Below are 17,397 nucleotides of genomic sequence, written 5' to 3' on the forward strand. Positions count from 1 at the left end.
TCTCCATATTGTTTTAGTTTCACAGAGTTATGATTCATTAACCTATATGTCTGTAGTGTTTGTATGTTTCTCTTTTTGGGGGTCGGATGGGGTGGGTGGTTGATGGAGGGTAAGTTGGCTTAGCCACGATTTATGAATATACCGTTATATAGAGGCCTAAGATATAGGCCTAGCGATTTCGAAACGATCAGGGCCAAAAGGAACGGTGTTCAAGACGACATGGAACGACAGTGAATATTATAATTCAAAAGTATCTACACCTACATCAGGGTCGGCGCAGGCGGTAGGCTACGACCGGTACGGCCAATTCCGTAAAACCTTTCAAAGAGGTGGCCTACGGCATGACCGTACCACATTTAAAAAAAAAAAAAAAATTGTATCTGAAAATGTCCTTCACAGGTGAATTTGAAAGGAGAGTCTGGCAACCTCGAGCCGTACTATTATTTTTTACACTGTGCCGCGCCTGGACATATTACGCACTGCTACTAGTGACACCTAGATGATGACCCGTCGGTGGACCCATTTGGTTATTTGTCGTTCCAGCCAGTGCTCCACATCGGGTGTAACAAAGGCCGTGGTATGTACTATCCTGTCTGTGGGATGGTGCATATAAAAGATCACTTGCTGATAATCGAAAAAGAGTAGCCCATGAAGCGGCGACAGCGGGTTTCCTCTCTAAATATATGCGTGGTCCTTAACCATATGTCTGACGCCATATAACCGTAAATAAAATGTGTTGAGTGCGTCGTTAAATAAAACATTTCCTTCCTTCCTTGATGATGAGGGCCGCCATTAGGCCTACTGTTGAATTTATGGAAGTTATGAAATTCATCTCCGTACGCAATATTTAGCATGATGTGTGTACGGTAGTCGACAAGTCCTAACCACAAAGAAAGATCCTTGCAAAGTTCGGCATCAAAATAGTCGACAGGACAAATCAGAACAGGATAAGTGTCTAGAACGATTATAGATGGTACATTTAAAGTAGGTGCGCTTCGCTTTGGGTACGTGTTAGTTAACACGACGTATCTTTCTTAGCAACTTTTGCTTTTCAGTCTCGGTGCATTCCGCACATTATCGCTCTCGGCCGATACAGACTTGACCAATCAGAGACTAGTTCCGGAAAGGTCAACTTAGGTCACATCATCAATGTGTGTTGCTCAGTATCGCATGTTTCTCTGCTGATATTTATTAATCTAATAATTTTATATTTGCGTGGTAAGTATGGTGTTGATTTATTTTTGATCATCATTCGAAATTTGTTACTTTTTTAAGTGCAAAACACATATTATGTTTTCAAAATCTGTTAGCGCGCACAAATTCAACGTACCGGTAACTATTGCCGTATTGGAATGAACCAGCTGAGGCAGCTCAGCTGATTTTGATCATGATAAATTTTATAATTTTCCGGGGGGGGGGGGGGGGGGGGGGGTAAACTCACACTATGTATGTATATATATGATTTTATAAATTTTATCATTTTCCACTGCCAGACACCACAGTGTGAGTGACCACTGGCGTAGACGGGTAACTGGGTTTTAGATGTGTGTGTGTGGGGGGGGGGGGGGGGGGGGGGGATAAATATATATATATATATAATTTTATAAAATTTAATACAGTAAAAATAAAAAATAAAATAATAATTTGGGGGGAATGCAACCCCCCCCCCCCCCCCCCCCCCCACCCGGGCGCCCCCCTCCGCTACGCCGCTGCCAGGCACAGGTCAATAATATTAAAATTTAAATAGGAAAATATATCATTATAGTGTACTATAGCCTAACCATAGGCCTATAAAGTATAATATATTTGTCACAATGAGTTGTAGTTTGATACATCTGTTGTCAGACTAAATTCAGTTTGACAGCAGTTAAACGAGATGAGTTGTAATCACATAAAACAATGCACAGACATAATGACAGTGATACAATATCATTGTATAATTACTAAGAAATAAAGGGTATGTTACACTAACAGTACTGTGGGTGGGAGATGGTGCCCCCCCCCCCCCCCCGATCTCGAGGACAGACAAAAATTTAGTTTTTTGTTCCACTGTATATATACTGATAAAAAATTGTGGAATGTGACCCCCTGTGAGGTAAGATTAATATATAGCCTGAGTACTCTGATGTAAGAGTGCTAGATCGACATTTGGACAGTTACCACATGCTCTTACTGTCAGAGACCAATCGATGTAAATTATGTGCAATCACTGCCTACCAACTACCAAACAGTAGTCAAAGATCCTAGATACTTGATGTTAAATACTTTTACATCGATCATTTTTGAGCTCCCTGCTGATAAATAAAACAACAAAATCACATATTAATCACAAATACACAAACTACAGGAAGAAACCTGTTACCAAATATATATTTAATTGGAACATTATTCAAAGGGTGTTTACAGTGGTGTTGATAACTGTCCAAATTAGAGCTGGGCGGTATATCGTATTATAACCGTTGGCAGGGCTTCTAGAATTTTATAAAAATCCACTAGCCATGGGATCAGTGATTTTAAAAATGTACTAGCCATGATTAAAAATTCACTAGCCCTACTTTAAATAAGTACAATTTTACTAATAGTAATAATCAGACATGTCACCTAAATAGGGAGCTTCAGCTTTAAAATCCCTAGATTGGGGTGGAAAGGGGTGGGGGGGGGGGGGGGGGGGAGGATATTCATATTTACATAATATGTAAATGCAGAATTTGACAAGGTTTTTTTTCCCCACTAGCCATTGGACTAGTTATAGTAATTATTTACTAGCCCAACACTGAATATCACTAGCCATGGGAGTGGGGCTACTATAATCTAGAAGCCTTGCCGTTGGGTATTGGTATCATGTCGGTACCGATTTACCTGGAAAAATGTTATCCACCATTTAGACTTTTAAGCACTAACCAGGGCTTAAAGAATTTTTATAAAATCCACTAGCCATGGGATCAGTGATTTAAAAAATGTACTAGCCACTGTTAAAAATTCACTAGCCCTACTTTACTTTAAGTTTATACAATTTTAATAAATAAACAGATATGTCACCTAATGAGGGAGATAGAGCTTAAAAACACTAACATTTGAAGGTGTTGGGGGTGAGCTAAGGCAGGATATTCATATTTACAAAATAGACTTAACTGCAACATTTGAAAAAAAAATTCACTAGCCGTCGGGCATGGCAATAGTAGTTATTTACTAGCCCAACATTGAATATCACTAGCAGGGTTTCTGCCAGAGGGTAAAACGGGTACGGTATGGAGCCATACCCAATTTATTTTTAGATGTTATTTTTTAAAAGTTATCTTTTTGACAAACATAATTACTCTTAATTATCGTTACTGTATGATTTGTTTTAAACCTAACCCTAAACTTAACCCATTTTCTTTCTTGGGGAGGCTCCTCATACCCCTTGTTGACTTAAATTGGATATATTCAGTTCCATTGTGCCATACCCAAAAATTTCTTTCTGGCAAAAAAAACTGCAAGTGTTCCTATATACTGGAAGGGAAATACTGTACTTTCACAGTTGATTTCCTTATCATTTACATAAATACATGTGTGTATCATGTGGTGCTCTCAAAACAATATCTTTGTTTCCCTGTTAGACTGTAAATACTTGTACATGTATATGTGAACTTGTTTAGTTTATAATGTTGTGAGGTGACGGCCAAACAATTAACGTTTGTTTTCATATCCATTCTTTGAGGTCATCTTGAAACAATACTTGTTATCTACCTAACCCAACCTTGAATTTTATTAATGAGCTGTGTGCATTTTTAGATTGTGTGTGTGTGTGTGTGTGTGTGTGTGTGTGTGTGTGTGTGTGTGTGTGTGTGAGAGAGAAAGAGAGAGAGAGAGAGAGAGAGAGAGCGAGAGAGAGAGCGAGCGAGCGAGAGAGCATATGTTTGTGTGTGTCGGTCTGTGTCTGTGTGGGTGTATAAATAATTCAAATTGTGGTATTTTTCAAATATGTTTGTGTGTGTGTGGGAGTGAGAGAGTTTGTGTGTCTGTGTCTGCGTGGGTGTGTAAATTATTCCTGATCAATGATATAATAATAACATATTGTGCTGTAGACTATTGGTACCGGTTCAGAGGACTAGTCGTATTTTCCATTTCTGCATCCCTGGGTACGGTGCAGCCCATTCACTCTAAAATACATTGTAATACCTTATGGGTTTTTTTTTAGCCGACATCTGGTTTTTTGTCTTACGTTTTATATAAAAAAAAATATTTATCGGGTAATACATTTCAGAGTGATCATCATCGTCATGGATATTGTGCTGGACTACTGTGACCACTACTTCCTCTCTCCGTACGTGTACCCATCGTCGTGGCAACCGGACGATCCGTACCGTCAGATACTGAGCCTGCTGGTGATAGCGAACCTGGGCGGGTATGCTCTGTACCTGATACTGGCCACGCTGAGCTTCTACCTGGTGTTTGACCACCGCCTCATGAAACATCCACTCATTCTAAAGGTGAGTTGGTTGGAGACATTTGTCAGTTATACAATAGACAGCTTCGACATTGAGGTGGGACCATCTGTACTTCAGTTTTCATTGTTTTTATCAGGACTTCTAGAATTTTTATAAAATCCACTAGCTATGGGATCAGTGATTTAAAAAATGTACTAGCCATGATTAAAAATTCACTAGCCCTTCTTTACTTTAAGTTCATAAAATTTTACTAAATAATAGTAATAATCAAATATGTCACCTGAAGGGGGAGATAGAGCTTTAAAAAAAACCCCCTAACACTGGGGGTTTGTGGTGGGGCAGTATATTCACATTTACAAAATCGCCTTGACTGCAACATTTGTCTTCTTTTATTTCACTAGCCATCGGGCATGTCAAAAGTAGTTATTAACTAACCCAACATTGAATATCACTAGCCATGAAAGTGGGCCTACCATAATCTACAAGCCCTGTTTTTATTAATATCGGTATGGCACTGCTGGCAGTTAGTTACCTCATGAAATATCCACTCATTCTAAAGGTGAGATTTACAAGAATTGGTAGGAGACATTTGTCAGTTATCTCCCTTTGGCATTAAAACAATGGGCATCTCCGACATTGAGGTTGGTCTTTCTATTGTTTTTATCATTATCAGTATGACATTGCTGGCAATTACCTCATGAAATATCCACTCATTCTAAAGGTGAGATTTACAAGAATTGGTAGGAGACATTTGTCAGTTATCTCCCTTTGGCATTAAAACAATGGGCATCTCCGACATTGAGGTTGGTCTTTCTATTGTTTTTATCATTATCAGTATGACATTGCTGGCAATTACCTCATGAAATATCCACTCATTCTAAAGGTGAGATTTACAAGAATTGGTAGGAGACATTTGTCAGTTATCTCCCTTTGGCATTAAAACAATGGGCATCTCCGACATTGAGGTTGGTCTTTCTATTGTTTTTATCATTATCAGTATGACATTGCTGGCAATTACCTCATGAAATGTCCACTCATTCTAAAGGTGAGATTTACAAGAATTGGTAGGAGACATTTGTCAGTTATCTCCCTTTGGCATTAAAACAATGGGCATCTCCGACATTGAGGTTGGTCTATTGTTTTTATCATTATCAGTATGACATTGCTGGCAATTACCTCATGAAATATCCACTCATTCTAAAGGTGAGATTTACAAGAATTGGTAGGAGACATTTGTCAGTTATCTCCCTTTGGCATTAAAACAATGGGCATCTCCGACATTGAGGTTGGTCTTTCTATTGTTTTTATCATTATCAGTATGACATTGCTGGCAATTACCTCATGAAATATCCACTCATTCTAAAGGTGAGATTTACAAGAATTGGTAGGAGACATTTGTCAGTTATCTCCCTTTGGCATTAAAACAATTGGCATCTCCGACATTGAGGTTGGTCTTTCTATTGTTTTTATCATTATCAGTATGACATTGCTGGCAATTACCTCATGAAATGTCCACTCATTCTAAAGGTGAGATTTACAAGAATTGGTAGGAGACATTTGTCAGTTATCTCCCTTTGGCATTAAAACAATGGGCATCTCCGACATTGAGGTTGGTCTTTCTATTGTTTTTATCATTATCAGTATGACATTGCTGGCAATTACCTCATGAAATGTCCACTCATTCTAAAGGTGAGATTTACAAGAATTGGTAGGAGACATTTGTCAGTTATCTCCCTTTGGCATTAAAACAATGGGCATCTCCGACATTGAGGTTGGTCTTTCTATTGTTTTTATCATTATCAGTATGACATTGCTGGCAATTACCTCATGAAATGTCCACTCATTCTAAAGGTGAGATTTACAAGAATTGGTAGGAGACATTTGTCAGTTATCTCCCTTTGGCATTAAAACAATGGGCATCTCCGACATTGAGGTTGGTCTTTCTATTGTTTTTATCATTATCAGTATGACATTGCTGGCAATTACCTCATGAAATATCCACTCATTCTAAACGTGAGGCAGGATGTAGCCCAGTGGTAAAGCGTTTGCTTGATGCGCGGTCGGTCTGGGATCAATCCCTGTTGGTGTCCCCATTGAGCAATTTCTCGTTTCAGCCAATGCTCCACAACTGGTGTAACAAATGCCTTGGTATGTACTATCCTGTCTGTGGGATGGTGCATGTAAAAAGATCCATTGCTGCTAATCGAAAAGAGTAGTCCATGAAGTGGCGACAACGTGTTTCCTCTTAATATCTTAACCATATGTCATACGCCATATCACCGTAAATAAAATGTGTTAAGTGCGTCGTTAAATGAAACACTTCCTTCATTCTAAAGGTGAGATTTACCAAGAGTTTGTAGGCGATATGTCAGTTATCTCCCTTTGGCATTAAAACAAAAGGCGTCTTCGACATTGAGTTCCTTCTATATTTCAGTCTTCATTGTTCTTATTAATATCAATATATATGACACTGCTGGCAATTACCTCATGAAATATCCACTCATTCTAAAGATAAGACTTACAAGAGTTGCTAGGAGACATTTGTCAGTTATCTCCCTTTGGCACTAAAACAATAGGTGGCATCAACATCCCTTGATATTAATGGGAAAATGTGGCGGGTTTCCTCTCTAAGACTATATGTCACATTTACCAAATGTTTGACATCCAAATAGCCGATGATTAATAAATCAATGTATTCTAATAGTGTCAAACTTTAATTGTAATATTTCTAGGAATACTGTAGATTTCTCTACTGAACTTTGCACTCCATCCATTTAAAAATCATACATGACCCTCCCACCCCACCAACCCCCCTTTCTGTCTATGATGATGTTTTTTTTTTGTTTTTTTTGATATTTTTGTACAATAATGGTGTATGTTTACCACAGGTCTCTCTATATTGCAGGGTTTTGTTTCTAAAATTTGACTTGACACTCATGGCTTTGACTTTTGAATTTTCAGTTCCATGTAAAGAAAAACATCTTAGTAAGCCTTGTTAGAATCGAAAACACTAATACTATACATATGCTTGTATTTATTCAAATTAACATCTAGTGTTAAGTATTGTTTTCAAAATATGTCTTTATACAATAATAAAAAATGAGAATTATTTACATTGATTTGGAATTTTTAACTCCAAAATTGGGACTAAAAAATAACATAGCTTTTGAGTAATGTTGTGGAATGGTGCCAATTATCAGATTTTAGAAACATAGGTGATAAAACCCTGTATTGTTCAAATGATATGATCCTAGCATTTTCATTTGCATTCAGTATGCGTCTTTTATGAATACATGTATGACTCTTTTCTCAGCTGCCCCTGTGCATGCTGTAACCTCACCGTGGTGCAGGGGTGTAACATTATCTTTGAGAATGGCCAATACAGCACAAATTGAAATTTTGAGTAAAAGTCAGTATCTATCTGTGATATTTGTATTTTTTGCGCAGTTCTTTACACTGTTTTTATTTAAATCTTGAATTTTTATATTGATGTTGATCATCACTTTATTTGTTTGCATTACCATAGTTTGACACCCAATAGCCAATGTATTTTTCATGCTGGTGTCGTTAAACATTCATTCATTCATTCTGTTTTTCAGCTGTTGCACTGTGTTTATTAATACTTGTAATATTAGATGTTATGTAGTGATATTGATCTTCATTTACATCTGTTTGACACCTACTTGTCAGTTTGTCATGCAGGTGTATTATTAAATATTGCTTTAATTTGACAGCTCTCTCCAGGGGTCGAAATTCATTGCATGGCAAGTGTTGCCTTCTGTTTAATAACAAAAATTACGACACTAAGGCAAGTTGGAGGGGCACGTAGGCAAACCTTTCCTTCAAAAGAGGGGTACAAAGGCAACTTACTTTCTATCACGTTTCTGAGACAAATTATTTCACCTTATAAATGATCTTAGACTTAATGTTTATTTTTGATACATATGTCATTATGTATTTTACAAGATTAATAAGCATGTAGCATATATGCTACATTTTTTCAAAATGCCCATTGTAGCAAATATGCTACATTATTAAAAGTATATATAAAAATATTTTTAAATTAAAAAATCAACATGAATGAATATGACAATGTTTGGTATTTATTTTGAGTACTTGGGCACTAGAGGGTTAACATAAATAAATGCTCAAATATGGCACAAGACTACTTCATCCTTCCTGCACCTCCTGTATGGGGGACTGCCACTCTCAGGACTCTTGTTCGTGACCGCAATGTCCTAATCATCTTGCCAAGGCGAAAAGATATATTGGTTAATATGATATTTAAAATCACTAATGTGTATGTCATAAAGAATATATTTACAAATGTCGTCAACTTAAACTGCTGTAAATAACGTTATTTTTATGGGCATTTCAGCACATTTTGTTTTACATCCTGATATAACTGACCTGTCACTTCATGTCTGACTTCGCTAGATGTGATTTTTTTCATGTTACATTTTGTGTCATTTCTTAATAATAAAATGCTGGGTTTTAAGAAAACATTATTCTGAAGGACACCGTGGCAAACCAGGTAAGGCAGTGCAGCATTTGTCTTGCTGTTGACACCGTAAGATTTAAGTTGCATAACTTCAAACACTGTCAAATTACCTTAACAATCCATTGAAAATTATTAAAACATGGTTAAGAGTTGCATATCATAGGGCTCGAACTTAAGTATTTGTCTCCCATGGCAATTTTGTGGCAGGCCATCGGTCTACAGGCTGGTAGGTACTGGGTTCGGATCCCAGTCGAGGCATGGGATTTTTAATCCAGATACCGACTCCAAACCCTGAGTGAGTGCTCCGCAAGGCTCAATGGGTAGGTGTAAACCACTTGCACCGACCAGTGATCCATAACTGGTTCAACAAAGGCCATAGTTTGTGCTATCCTGCCTGTGGGATGCGCAAATAAAAGATCCCTTGCTGCTAATCGGAAGAGCAGCCCATGTAGTGGCGACAGCGGGTTTCCTCTATCAATATCTGTGTGGTCCTTAACCATATGTCTGACGCCATATAACCATAAATAAAATGTGTTGAGTGCGTCGTTAAATAAAACATTTCTTTCTTTTTTTCCCATGGCAATTATTTTTTTCTTAAATTGCCATGTGTAAAATGGCCCACAGTATGTATAGACATATTTTAAATGTAAAAATGTTATACACTGGCATATAATGTACACCAGGTGTATACATTTTGCCATTGTTGAGAATCTTTACTGATCCACAGCAATTTATAGCTCAACGGTGGCAGTTGCCATCAGTGCCGTTGTTATCGACTAGCAGAGACTTTTTAACGATTGTAATTACATATCAAATATATTTTTCTGCATAAAATATTAGTGGCTGAATATTAAATGTGTTTCTGATCGTTCTAATATTTGTAGTAGGTTAAATTTCATTTTATTTCCTAAAATATAATTTTTTCGTACCTACGAAATTATTTGAAGACACAATCCAGTTTGGCCGTCTTACAAATATTAAGATGACCAGAAACCCATTGAATATACAGACACTGATATTGTAAACAAGAAAATATATTTAATATGTAAGTTTAATCGTAGAAATATTTTATTAGTCGGAAACATCTTACAATGCAGCAAACTCAGGAATGTCCCTTTAATATGTAAGTTTAATCGTAGAAATATTTTATTAGTCGGAAACATCTTACAATGCAGCAAACTCAGGAATGTCCCTTTAATATGTAAGTTTAATCGTAGAAATATTTTATTAGTCGGAAACATCTTACAATGCAGCAAACTCAGGAATGTCCCTTTAATATGTAAGTTTAATCGTAGAAATATTTTATTAGTCGGAAACATCTTACAATGCAGCAAACTCAGGAATGTCCCTTTAATATGTAAGTTTAATCGTAGAAATATTTTATTAGTCGGAAACATCTTACAATGCAGCAAACTCAGGAATGTCCCTTTAATATGTAAGTTGAATCGTAGAAATATTTTATTAGTCGGAAACATCTTACAATGCAGCAAACTCGGGAATGTTCCTTTAAATCGGGTACAGTTTTCTCTTAGCAAGGGATCTTTTATGTATGCATATTCCCATGGACAGGACAGTTACATCCCATTTCAGACACCGTCAAATTACCTTAAAAATCCATTGAAAGTTATTAGAACATGGTTAAGAGTTGCATTGTGCAGGATTTAGCTCAGTTGGTTGAGTGCTCGCTCACTTGAGGTGCTTAAGTCGCAGGATCAAACCACCTTGATGGATCCATTCAACTGATTTGGGTTTTTTCTAGTTCCAGCCAGTGCACCACAACTGGTCAAAAGCTGTGGTATGTGCTTTCCTGTTTGTGGGAAAGTGCATGTAAAAGATCCCTTGCTGCATTAAGAAAAATGTAGCGGGTTTCCTCTGATGACTACGAGTCAGAAATACCAAATGTTTGACATCCAGTAGCCGATGTGGCAAGACATAGCCCAGTGGTAAAGCGCTCGCTTAATGCATGGTCGGTTTGGGATTGATCCCTGTCAGTGGGCCCATTGAGCTATTTCTCGCTCCAGCCAGTGTACCCCGACTGGTATAGCAAAAGCTGTGGTATGTGTTATCCTGTCTATGGGATGGTGCATATAAAAGATCCCTTGCTGCTAATTGAAAAGAGTAGCTCATGAAGTGGCGACAGCGGGTTTCCTCCCTCAATATCTGTGTGGTCGTTAACCATATGTCTGATGCCATATAACCGTAAATAAAAATATGTTGAGTGCGTCGTTAGTAATAAAAATAAAATAAAACATTTCCTTCCTTCTTCCTTCCAATAGCTGATGATTAATTAATCAATTTGCTCTAGTGGTGTCGTTAAACAAAACAAACTTTTTGAGTTGCATATCATGTATAACTTTGTGTTTCAGGACCAGATTAAACTGGAGATAAAATGTGCGTGTGAAGCGATTCCTGTGATGAGCGTTCCTACGGTAGCGGTGTTCTTCGCGGAGGTCAGAGGTTACAGCAAGCTCTACAACAGTGCATCCGACAATAAATTTGGTATCTCAAATAGTACAGTTTTGTAAAATAAGAATTGTGCAATAAATAGAGGATACTATAATTTATCACCATGAGTTGATAAAAGTATGAAACCCGAGTCTTGCCGAGGATTTTTATACTTTTATCAACGAGTGCTGATAAATTATGATATCACAAGACATGAGGAGGGTATTCTTTTTATCATCCATTATCATTCTTTACATTTGCAGCAGTTGTAAACAATGTTAGTAATGTAGGTTGAATGTCAGCGGTAGACTCATTAACTAGCAGAACGTCAGTGGTGTGACGTGACTAATGGTAGGTTCAGCGCTGAAACAACACACTCAACACATTGTATTTACGGCTATATGGTGTCGGACATACAAACCAACCTGGAGAAAGAATTAAAACAAATCAGTGATTATAGACCCAAATTCCAAGGCATGGAATATAAAATAAAATGCGGCCTGTTGTTGTGAAGAGTATGAAGGAGACGACACTGCCTACGATGCCAGAAACACCAAATGTTCCATGGTATGATCGAAAAAATAAATAAAACGTCTATCATTATTCCTGGGAAAAAATATTTTTCCATCCATTAAAGGCTTTTGTAGGAGATATCGCTGGCACTCTAATTTGCGCGGAGATATCGCTTCTTATAATCTTGATTGGTCAAACTTTAATCACAAGACAATGTTTTGTTACGTCACTGTGTTTGTTTCACAGGCTGGGGTGTGATGTAGCTCAGTGGTACAGCGTTCGCTTGATGTGCGATTGATCTAGGATCGATTTCCGTCGGTGAGCCCATTGGGCTATTTCTCATTCCAGTCAGTGCTCCACAACTGGTGTAACAAAAGCCGTGGTATGTACGATCCTGTCTGCAGGATGGTGCATATAAAAGATCCCTTGCTGCTAATCGAAAAGAGTAGCCCATGAAGTGGCAACAGCATATTTCCTCCCTCAATAATATCTGTGTGGTCCTTAACCATATGTCTGACACCATATAACCATAAATAAAATGTGTTGAATGCGTCGTTAAATAAAACATTTCCTTCCTTCCTTTCTTCCAGGTTGGTTTGGCATCGTAGGCAGCGTGGTCTCCTTCATCTTCTTCACCGACATGTGCATCTACTGGATCCACCGCTTCCTGCACCTGAAGGGCGTGTACAAGTTCCTGCACAAGCTGCATCACAAGTGGAAGGTGCCCACCCCGTTCGCCAGCCACGCCTTCCACCCGATCGATGGCTTCCTGCAGAGCCTGCCCTACCACGTGTACCCGTTCCTCTTCCCTTTACACAAGGTCACCTACCTTGCCCTCTTCGTCTTCGTCAACTTCTGGACCGTGTCCATCCACGACGGGGACTACCGCGTCCCGCTGCTGCTCAAACCGTTCATCAACGGCTGCGCGCACCACACGGATCACCACCTCTTCTACAACTACAACTATGGACAGTTCTTTACACTGTGGGATCACCTCGGCAGCAGTTTCCGCTACCCGAGTGCGTTCGATGGATGTGGTCCGCTTGAAGAGGTGGTGAAGCATCGGAAGAAGCAGCAGGAGCAGGAGCAGCAGCAGCAGCAGAAGCAGACGGGAGAAGAAGTTACCACGGAAACTGTTAAGAAAGAAAACTGATTGATGTTGTTTTTTTGTTGGTTTTTTTGTGGCTACTGTTACCACCAACACCATTTGCTTTTGTGCTTACAGACACAGAAACATGTTAAGAAGAAACAAACTGATTGTTGTTTTTTGTGGCTACTATTATCACCATCACATACTTTTCATGCTTACAGACACAGAAACTTGTTAAGAAGAAAAAAACTGATTGTTGTTTTTTGTGGCTACTATTATCACCAAAGTCACATACTTTTTACGCTTACAGACACAGAAATTGTTGAGAAGGAAAACATTTGGGGGTTTTTGTGGCTACTATTATAACCAGAGTCACATACTTTTTATGCTTACAGACACAGAAATTGTTAAGAACAAAAAACTGATTGTTGTTTCTTGTGGCTACTATTATAACCAGATTCACATACTTTTTAGGCTTACAGACACAGAAACTTGTTAAGAATAAAAAAAACTGATTGTTGTTTTTTGTGGCGACTATTATCACCATCGCATACTTTTCATGCTTACAGACACAGAAACTTGTTAAGAAGAAAAAAACTGATTGTTGTTTTTTGTGGCTACTATTATCACCATCACATACTTACAGACACAGAAACTGTTCAGAAGGAAAACTGATGTGTTGTTTTATTGTTTTTATTGTCGTCTACTATTACCCAACCCTATTTAGTTTCTTTGTGTCACTGTTACGGTGAAAAATTGATCGTTTGTTGTTAATGTTACAGAGACTTCAGACATCATGTTAAAAATTAATGACAGAACTTATTTATTGCTCCTTTAACTCCATGTAGATTACAGTAGAGCCATTTAAGATACTATTATATTTGCAATGTGCACTGAGCTTCGATGTTTAAGACTTTTGTAATACTATTGTTGATATTTTAAACTTATATACATGTATGTACCAGGACTTCTAGATTATGGTAGTCCCACTCCCATGGCTAGTGATATTCCCTGTTGGGCTAGTAAATAACTACCACTGCCATGCCCGATGGCTAGTGAAAAAAAAAGTTGTCCAGTGCTGCATTTAAGTATATTTTGTAAATATGAATATTCTGTCCCCCACCCCTATCTTAGTGTTTTTAAGCTCTGCCTCCCTCTTTAGGCAACATTATTACTGTTAACTAAATTGTATTAACTTAAAGTAAAGTAAGGCTAGTTAATTTTTAATCATGGCTAGTAAATATTCAAAATCACTGATCCCATGGCTAGTGGATTTTATAAAAATTCTAGAAGCCCTTTGTGTACAGAGACTGAACATCTTGGTGAAGAACAAATGTGAGAACTTATTAATTGCTCCCTTAAAATGGTTACAAGGGAACCATTTAACATACTACTATATTTGCAGTGTGTACTGAGCAATGATATTTAATCGTTTGTTAAAACTGTTGTTGTTATAAAGTTATTGTTCACCTGTATATTTACAGATAGTTAGAACATAATTGTGAAGAGAAAATGAGAGGACTTTAGTAATTGCTGCCTTAACTAGATTATGAGGAAACCGTTTAAGATACTATCATCTTTGCAGTGTGTACTGAGCAATTATAGTTAATCATTTGTTAAAGGGACATACTCTAGTTTCAACCCGTGAAAATTAACACTAAGTTTAGTTAATCTACAAACCTGAAACACATTTGGATAAAGTTATACGTGAATGGAACTAAAACTCGACTCCATAACTGTTACTTCTTAGATGCACGTGCAAAAATATGAGAAATGCATTTTGTGATATTAAAAACACCAGGATGACCAAAGACACTTCGAATGTATGGAAATTGATAATCTAAACCATAAAATCTAAGTAGAGAATGATTTCAGTTATCAAAAATGGCTATAATAGTCAAAAATATACCTTAGTGTTTACAACCTAGCATATGTCCCTTTAATACTATTGCTGTTATATGTATATAGATTTTGAACACAATGATGAAAAACAACTGAGGGAATGTTTTAAGATACTTCTATATTTACAATGCGTACAGGGCCGTACCCTGATCAAAATCCTAGGGCGGGGGGGGGCACTACTTTTTATAAACAAATGAAACCCTATACAAATTAAACCCTGAAATGTGTATGCTATTTTATGGAGTAAACATAAAAAGAAGAAAAATTGCATTCTCCGGGGAGCAACTGTCCCTACACTCTCCCCCCCCCCCCCCCCCCCCCCCCCCCGGAAAGTACGGCCCTGGGCCCATATTTTCGAAGCAATCTTAGCCTATAAATCGTAAAATTATCGGAAGCTATGACGTCACTATGGCGTGTACTGTAGTGACGTCACACCCTACGATGGTTTTACTATTTCGTAGTACTAAGAGAGCTTCGAAAATATGGGCCCTGGTGTATATAGATCAATTAAGATGTTAAGAATGGCTTACTCACTGTTCAAGCAAATATAATTCATATAATCGAACAATCAATTAGGTAAAAAATCACACAATCTGACTTCCAGTTATCTACGATTTAGCAATACTGAATCCTAGGACACAGACACTATTAAGCCGGAAAATGATTGTTTCTTGTTATTGTTTTATATATATATTTTTTTTTTTTTATGTATAGCTAGAATCAACCATTAAAACAAATATGGTTTGTTTTACTTCTGCAGGGTGATGTTTGACACAATTTTACACCCAGGGTGCTAGTTTCATGAAGGAGCATGTTCGTCAACACCATTTTGGTAGTTGTGTGCATCCAAATATTTGCTCATGGACACCGGGTATTAGGGATCATGAGCGCCTTACATATACATGTGGGGGGTGGGGGTGATGGGGGGGTTTTACACCCAACTCCCAGCCAACAAAACGAGCTCTTATGTTTACTGTATAAAATTTTGATTTCAGCAAATCTAATTTTTTAACTTTTTTTGAGAATGACTTAGTCTGAGTAGACTATTTGTTGGCTCTATTACTCATAGGATTACATATTTATTTGTTTAATATTTACTGTAAACAACTTCCGACAAACTGTCTGTATGAATACGTTTATAAACTCTAGTCTTTTGTCTATACACTTGTAATACTACAGTGAAACCTCTCTAAACCAGACACCCTCCATTCCAAGTAAACTGCCCGGTTAGAAGAGGTATCCAGTTTAGAGAGGTTATTTTCTGTACTGATTATTTTTTAAAAGGACTGCAAAAAAAGTCCAGTTTTGGAGGAATTCCGGTTTACAGAGGGTCAGGTTTTGACAGGTTTCACTGTAATAGATCAATCAACTTGCATACAGGGTATTCGAAACCAGTACTCTGTCAGTTGATATTATTTCCAGTACCTACTGCCCATAGAAGTATTTATACCAACACAGAGTCTGTTACTGATAAAGCGGGGCGGGATGTAGCCCAGTGGTACAGCGTGCAGTCGGTCTGGGATCGATCCCCGTCTGTAGGCCCATTGGGCTATTTCTCGTTCCAGCCTGTGCACCATGACTGGTATATCAAAGGCTGTGGTATGTACTACCCTGTCTGTGGGATGGTGCATATAAAAGATCACTTGCTGCTAATCGAAAAGAGTAGCCCATGAAGTGGCGACAGCGGGTTTCCTATCTTAATATCTGTGTGGTCCTTAGCCATATGTCTGATGCCATATAACCGTAAATACAATGTGTTGTGTGTCGTTAAATAAAACATTTCTTTCTTTATTACTGATAAATGTAAAAATATTGACTAATTGTTGCAAGCTCCAAATAATTGAACATTTGCATACGATAAACCTTTTTATTGGTTACACCAAATCTAATTCAGGTAATCCATTTGATTTGTGGAACAAAATGTTTATCCTATAATTTTCCCATAATATCCATGGCATAAACCCATTTGATATGTACCATTACAGGATTTCTGCCAGAGGGTGAAATAGGTATTGCGCCATACACAAATTTTTGTCCAGATTTTTTAAAAAACCTTTTATCAAAATTAATCAATCTTATCATTACGTATGATTTTCTTAACCTAACCCTAATTTTTTTTTTATTAATTGTAGATTAAATTTGTCCCCATATTTATTTTTATTTTTAGAGCAATTTTCTAAATTGTCCTGTTAAATTTCTGGCCCGGAGCAGACCCTGGCTATCCAGGACTCGGCCCCGGGACAGACATGCTTGAAGCTCTAGTGGCATATAAGCATGTTAATAACTTACCCGAACCCGAACCTAAATTTGACCCATGTTTTTTCTGCGGGAGGCCCCCCCCATACCACCTGTTGGCTATAGTTGCATTCATTTCCATAGCGCCATACACAAACGTTTCTTTCTGGCAGAAACACTGCATTATTAACTCGGTTAATAAAGTTTTGCTGCCAGTGGGTCGTATGTTTACAGCTGACAAGACTTGTATACCTGAGCATAACGTTTTGATGAGATTTAGT

At 37.7% G+C, this 17,397-nt stretch overlaps 1 protein-coding gene across 2 annotated transcripts; it reads left to right on the top strand.

The window, feature by feature from the left end:
* Positions 1-1,137: 1,137 nt before the first annotated feature.
* On the top strand, positions 1,138-14,697 carry LOC121386508 (lathosterol oxidase-like). 2 transcript variants are annotated; one of them, XM_041517429.1, is made up of 4 exons: positions 1,138-1,218; positions 4,247-4,472; positions 11,298-11,430; positions 12,480-14,697. In XM_041517429.1, the coding sequence occupies exons 2-4, from the start codon at positions 4,263-4,265 to the stop codon at positions 13,040-13,042; spliced, it is 906 nt and encodes a 301-aa protein (XP_041373363.1). In that variant the 5' UTR covers positions 1,138-1,218; positions 4,247-4,262; the 3' UTR covers positions 13,043-14,697. The 2 variants fall into 2 exon arrangements, with proteins under 2 accessions (XP_041373363.1, XP_041373364.1); XM_041517430.1 differs by lacking the exon at positions 1,138-1,218 and adding an exon at positions 4,084-4,121.
* Positions 14,698-17,397: the final 2,700 nt, after the last annotated feature.

The sequence above is a fragment of the Gigantopelta aegis genome, chromosome 12 (assembly GCF_016097555.1).
Source record: "Gigantopelta aegis isolate Gae_Host chromosome 12, Gae_host_genome, whole genome shotgun sequence".
In the NCBI taxonomy this organism is placed as follows: domain Eukaryota; kingdom Metazoa; phylum Mollusca; class Gastropoda; order Neomphalida; family Peltospiridae; genus Gigantopelta; species Gigantopelta aegis.

Excerpts from the sequence above, each read along its gene's own strand:
- LOC121386508 (XM_041517429.1), top strand. The coding sequence starts at position 4,263 with ATGGATATTGTGCTGGACTACTGTGACCACTACTTCCTCTCTCCGTAC. Across the intron at positions 4,473-11,297 it reads AACATCCACTCATTCTAAAG|GACCAGATTAAACTGGAGAT; the intron begins GTGAGTTGGTTG and ends TTTGTGTTTCAG. Across the intron at positions 11,431-12,479 it reads TGCATCCGACAATAAATTTG|GTTGGTTTGGCATCGTAGGC; the intron begins GTATCTCAAATA and ends CCTTTCTTCCAG.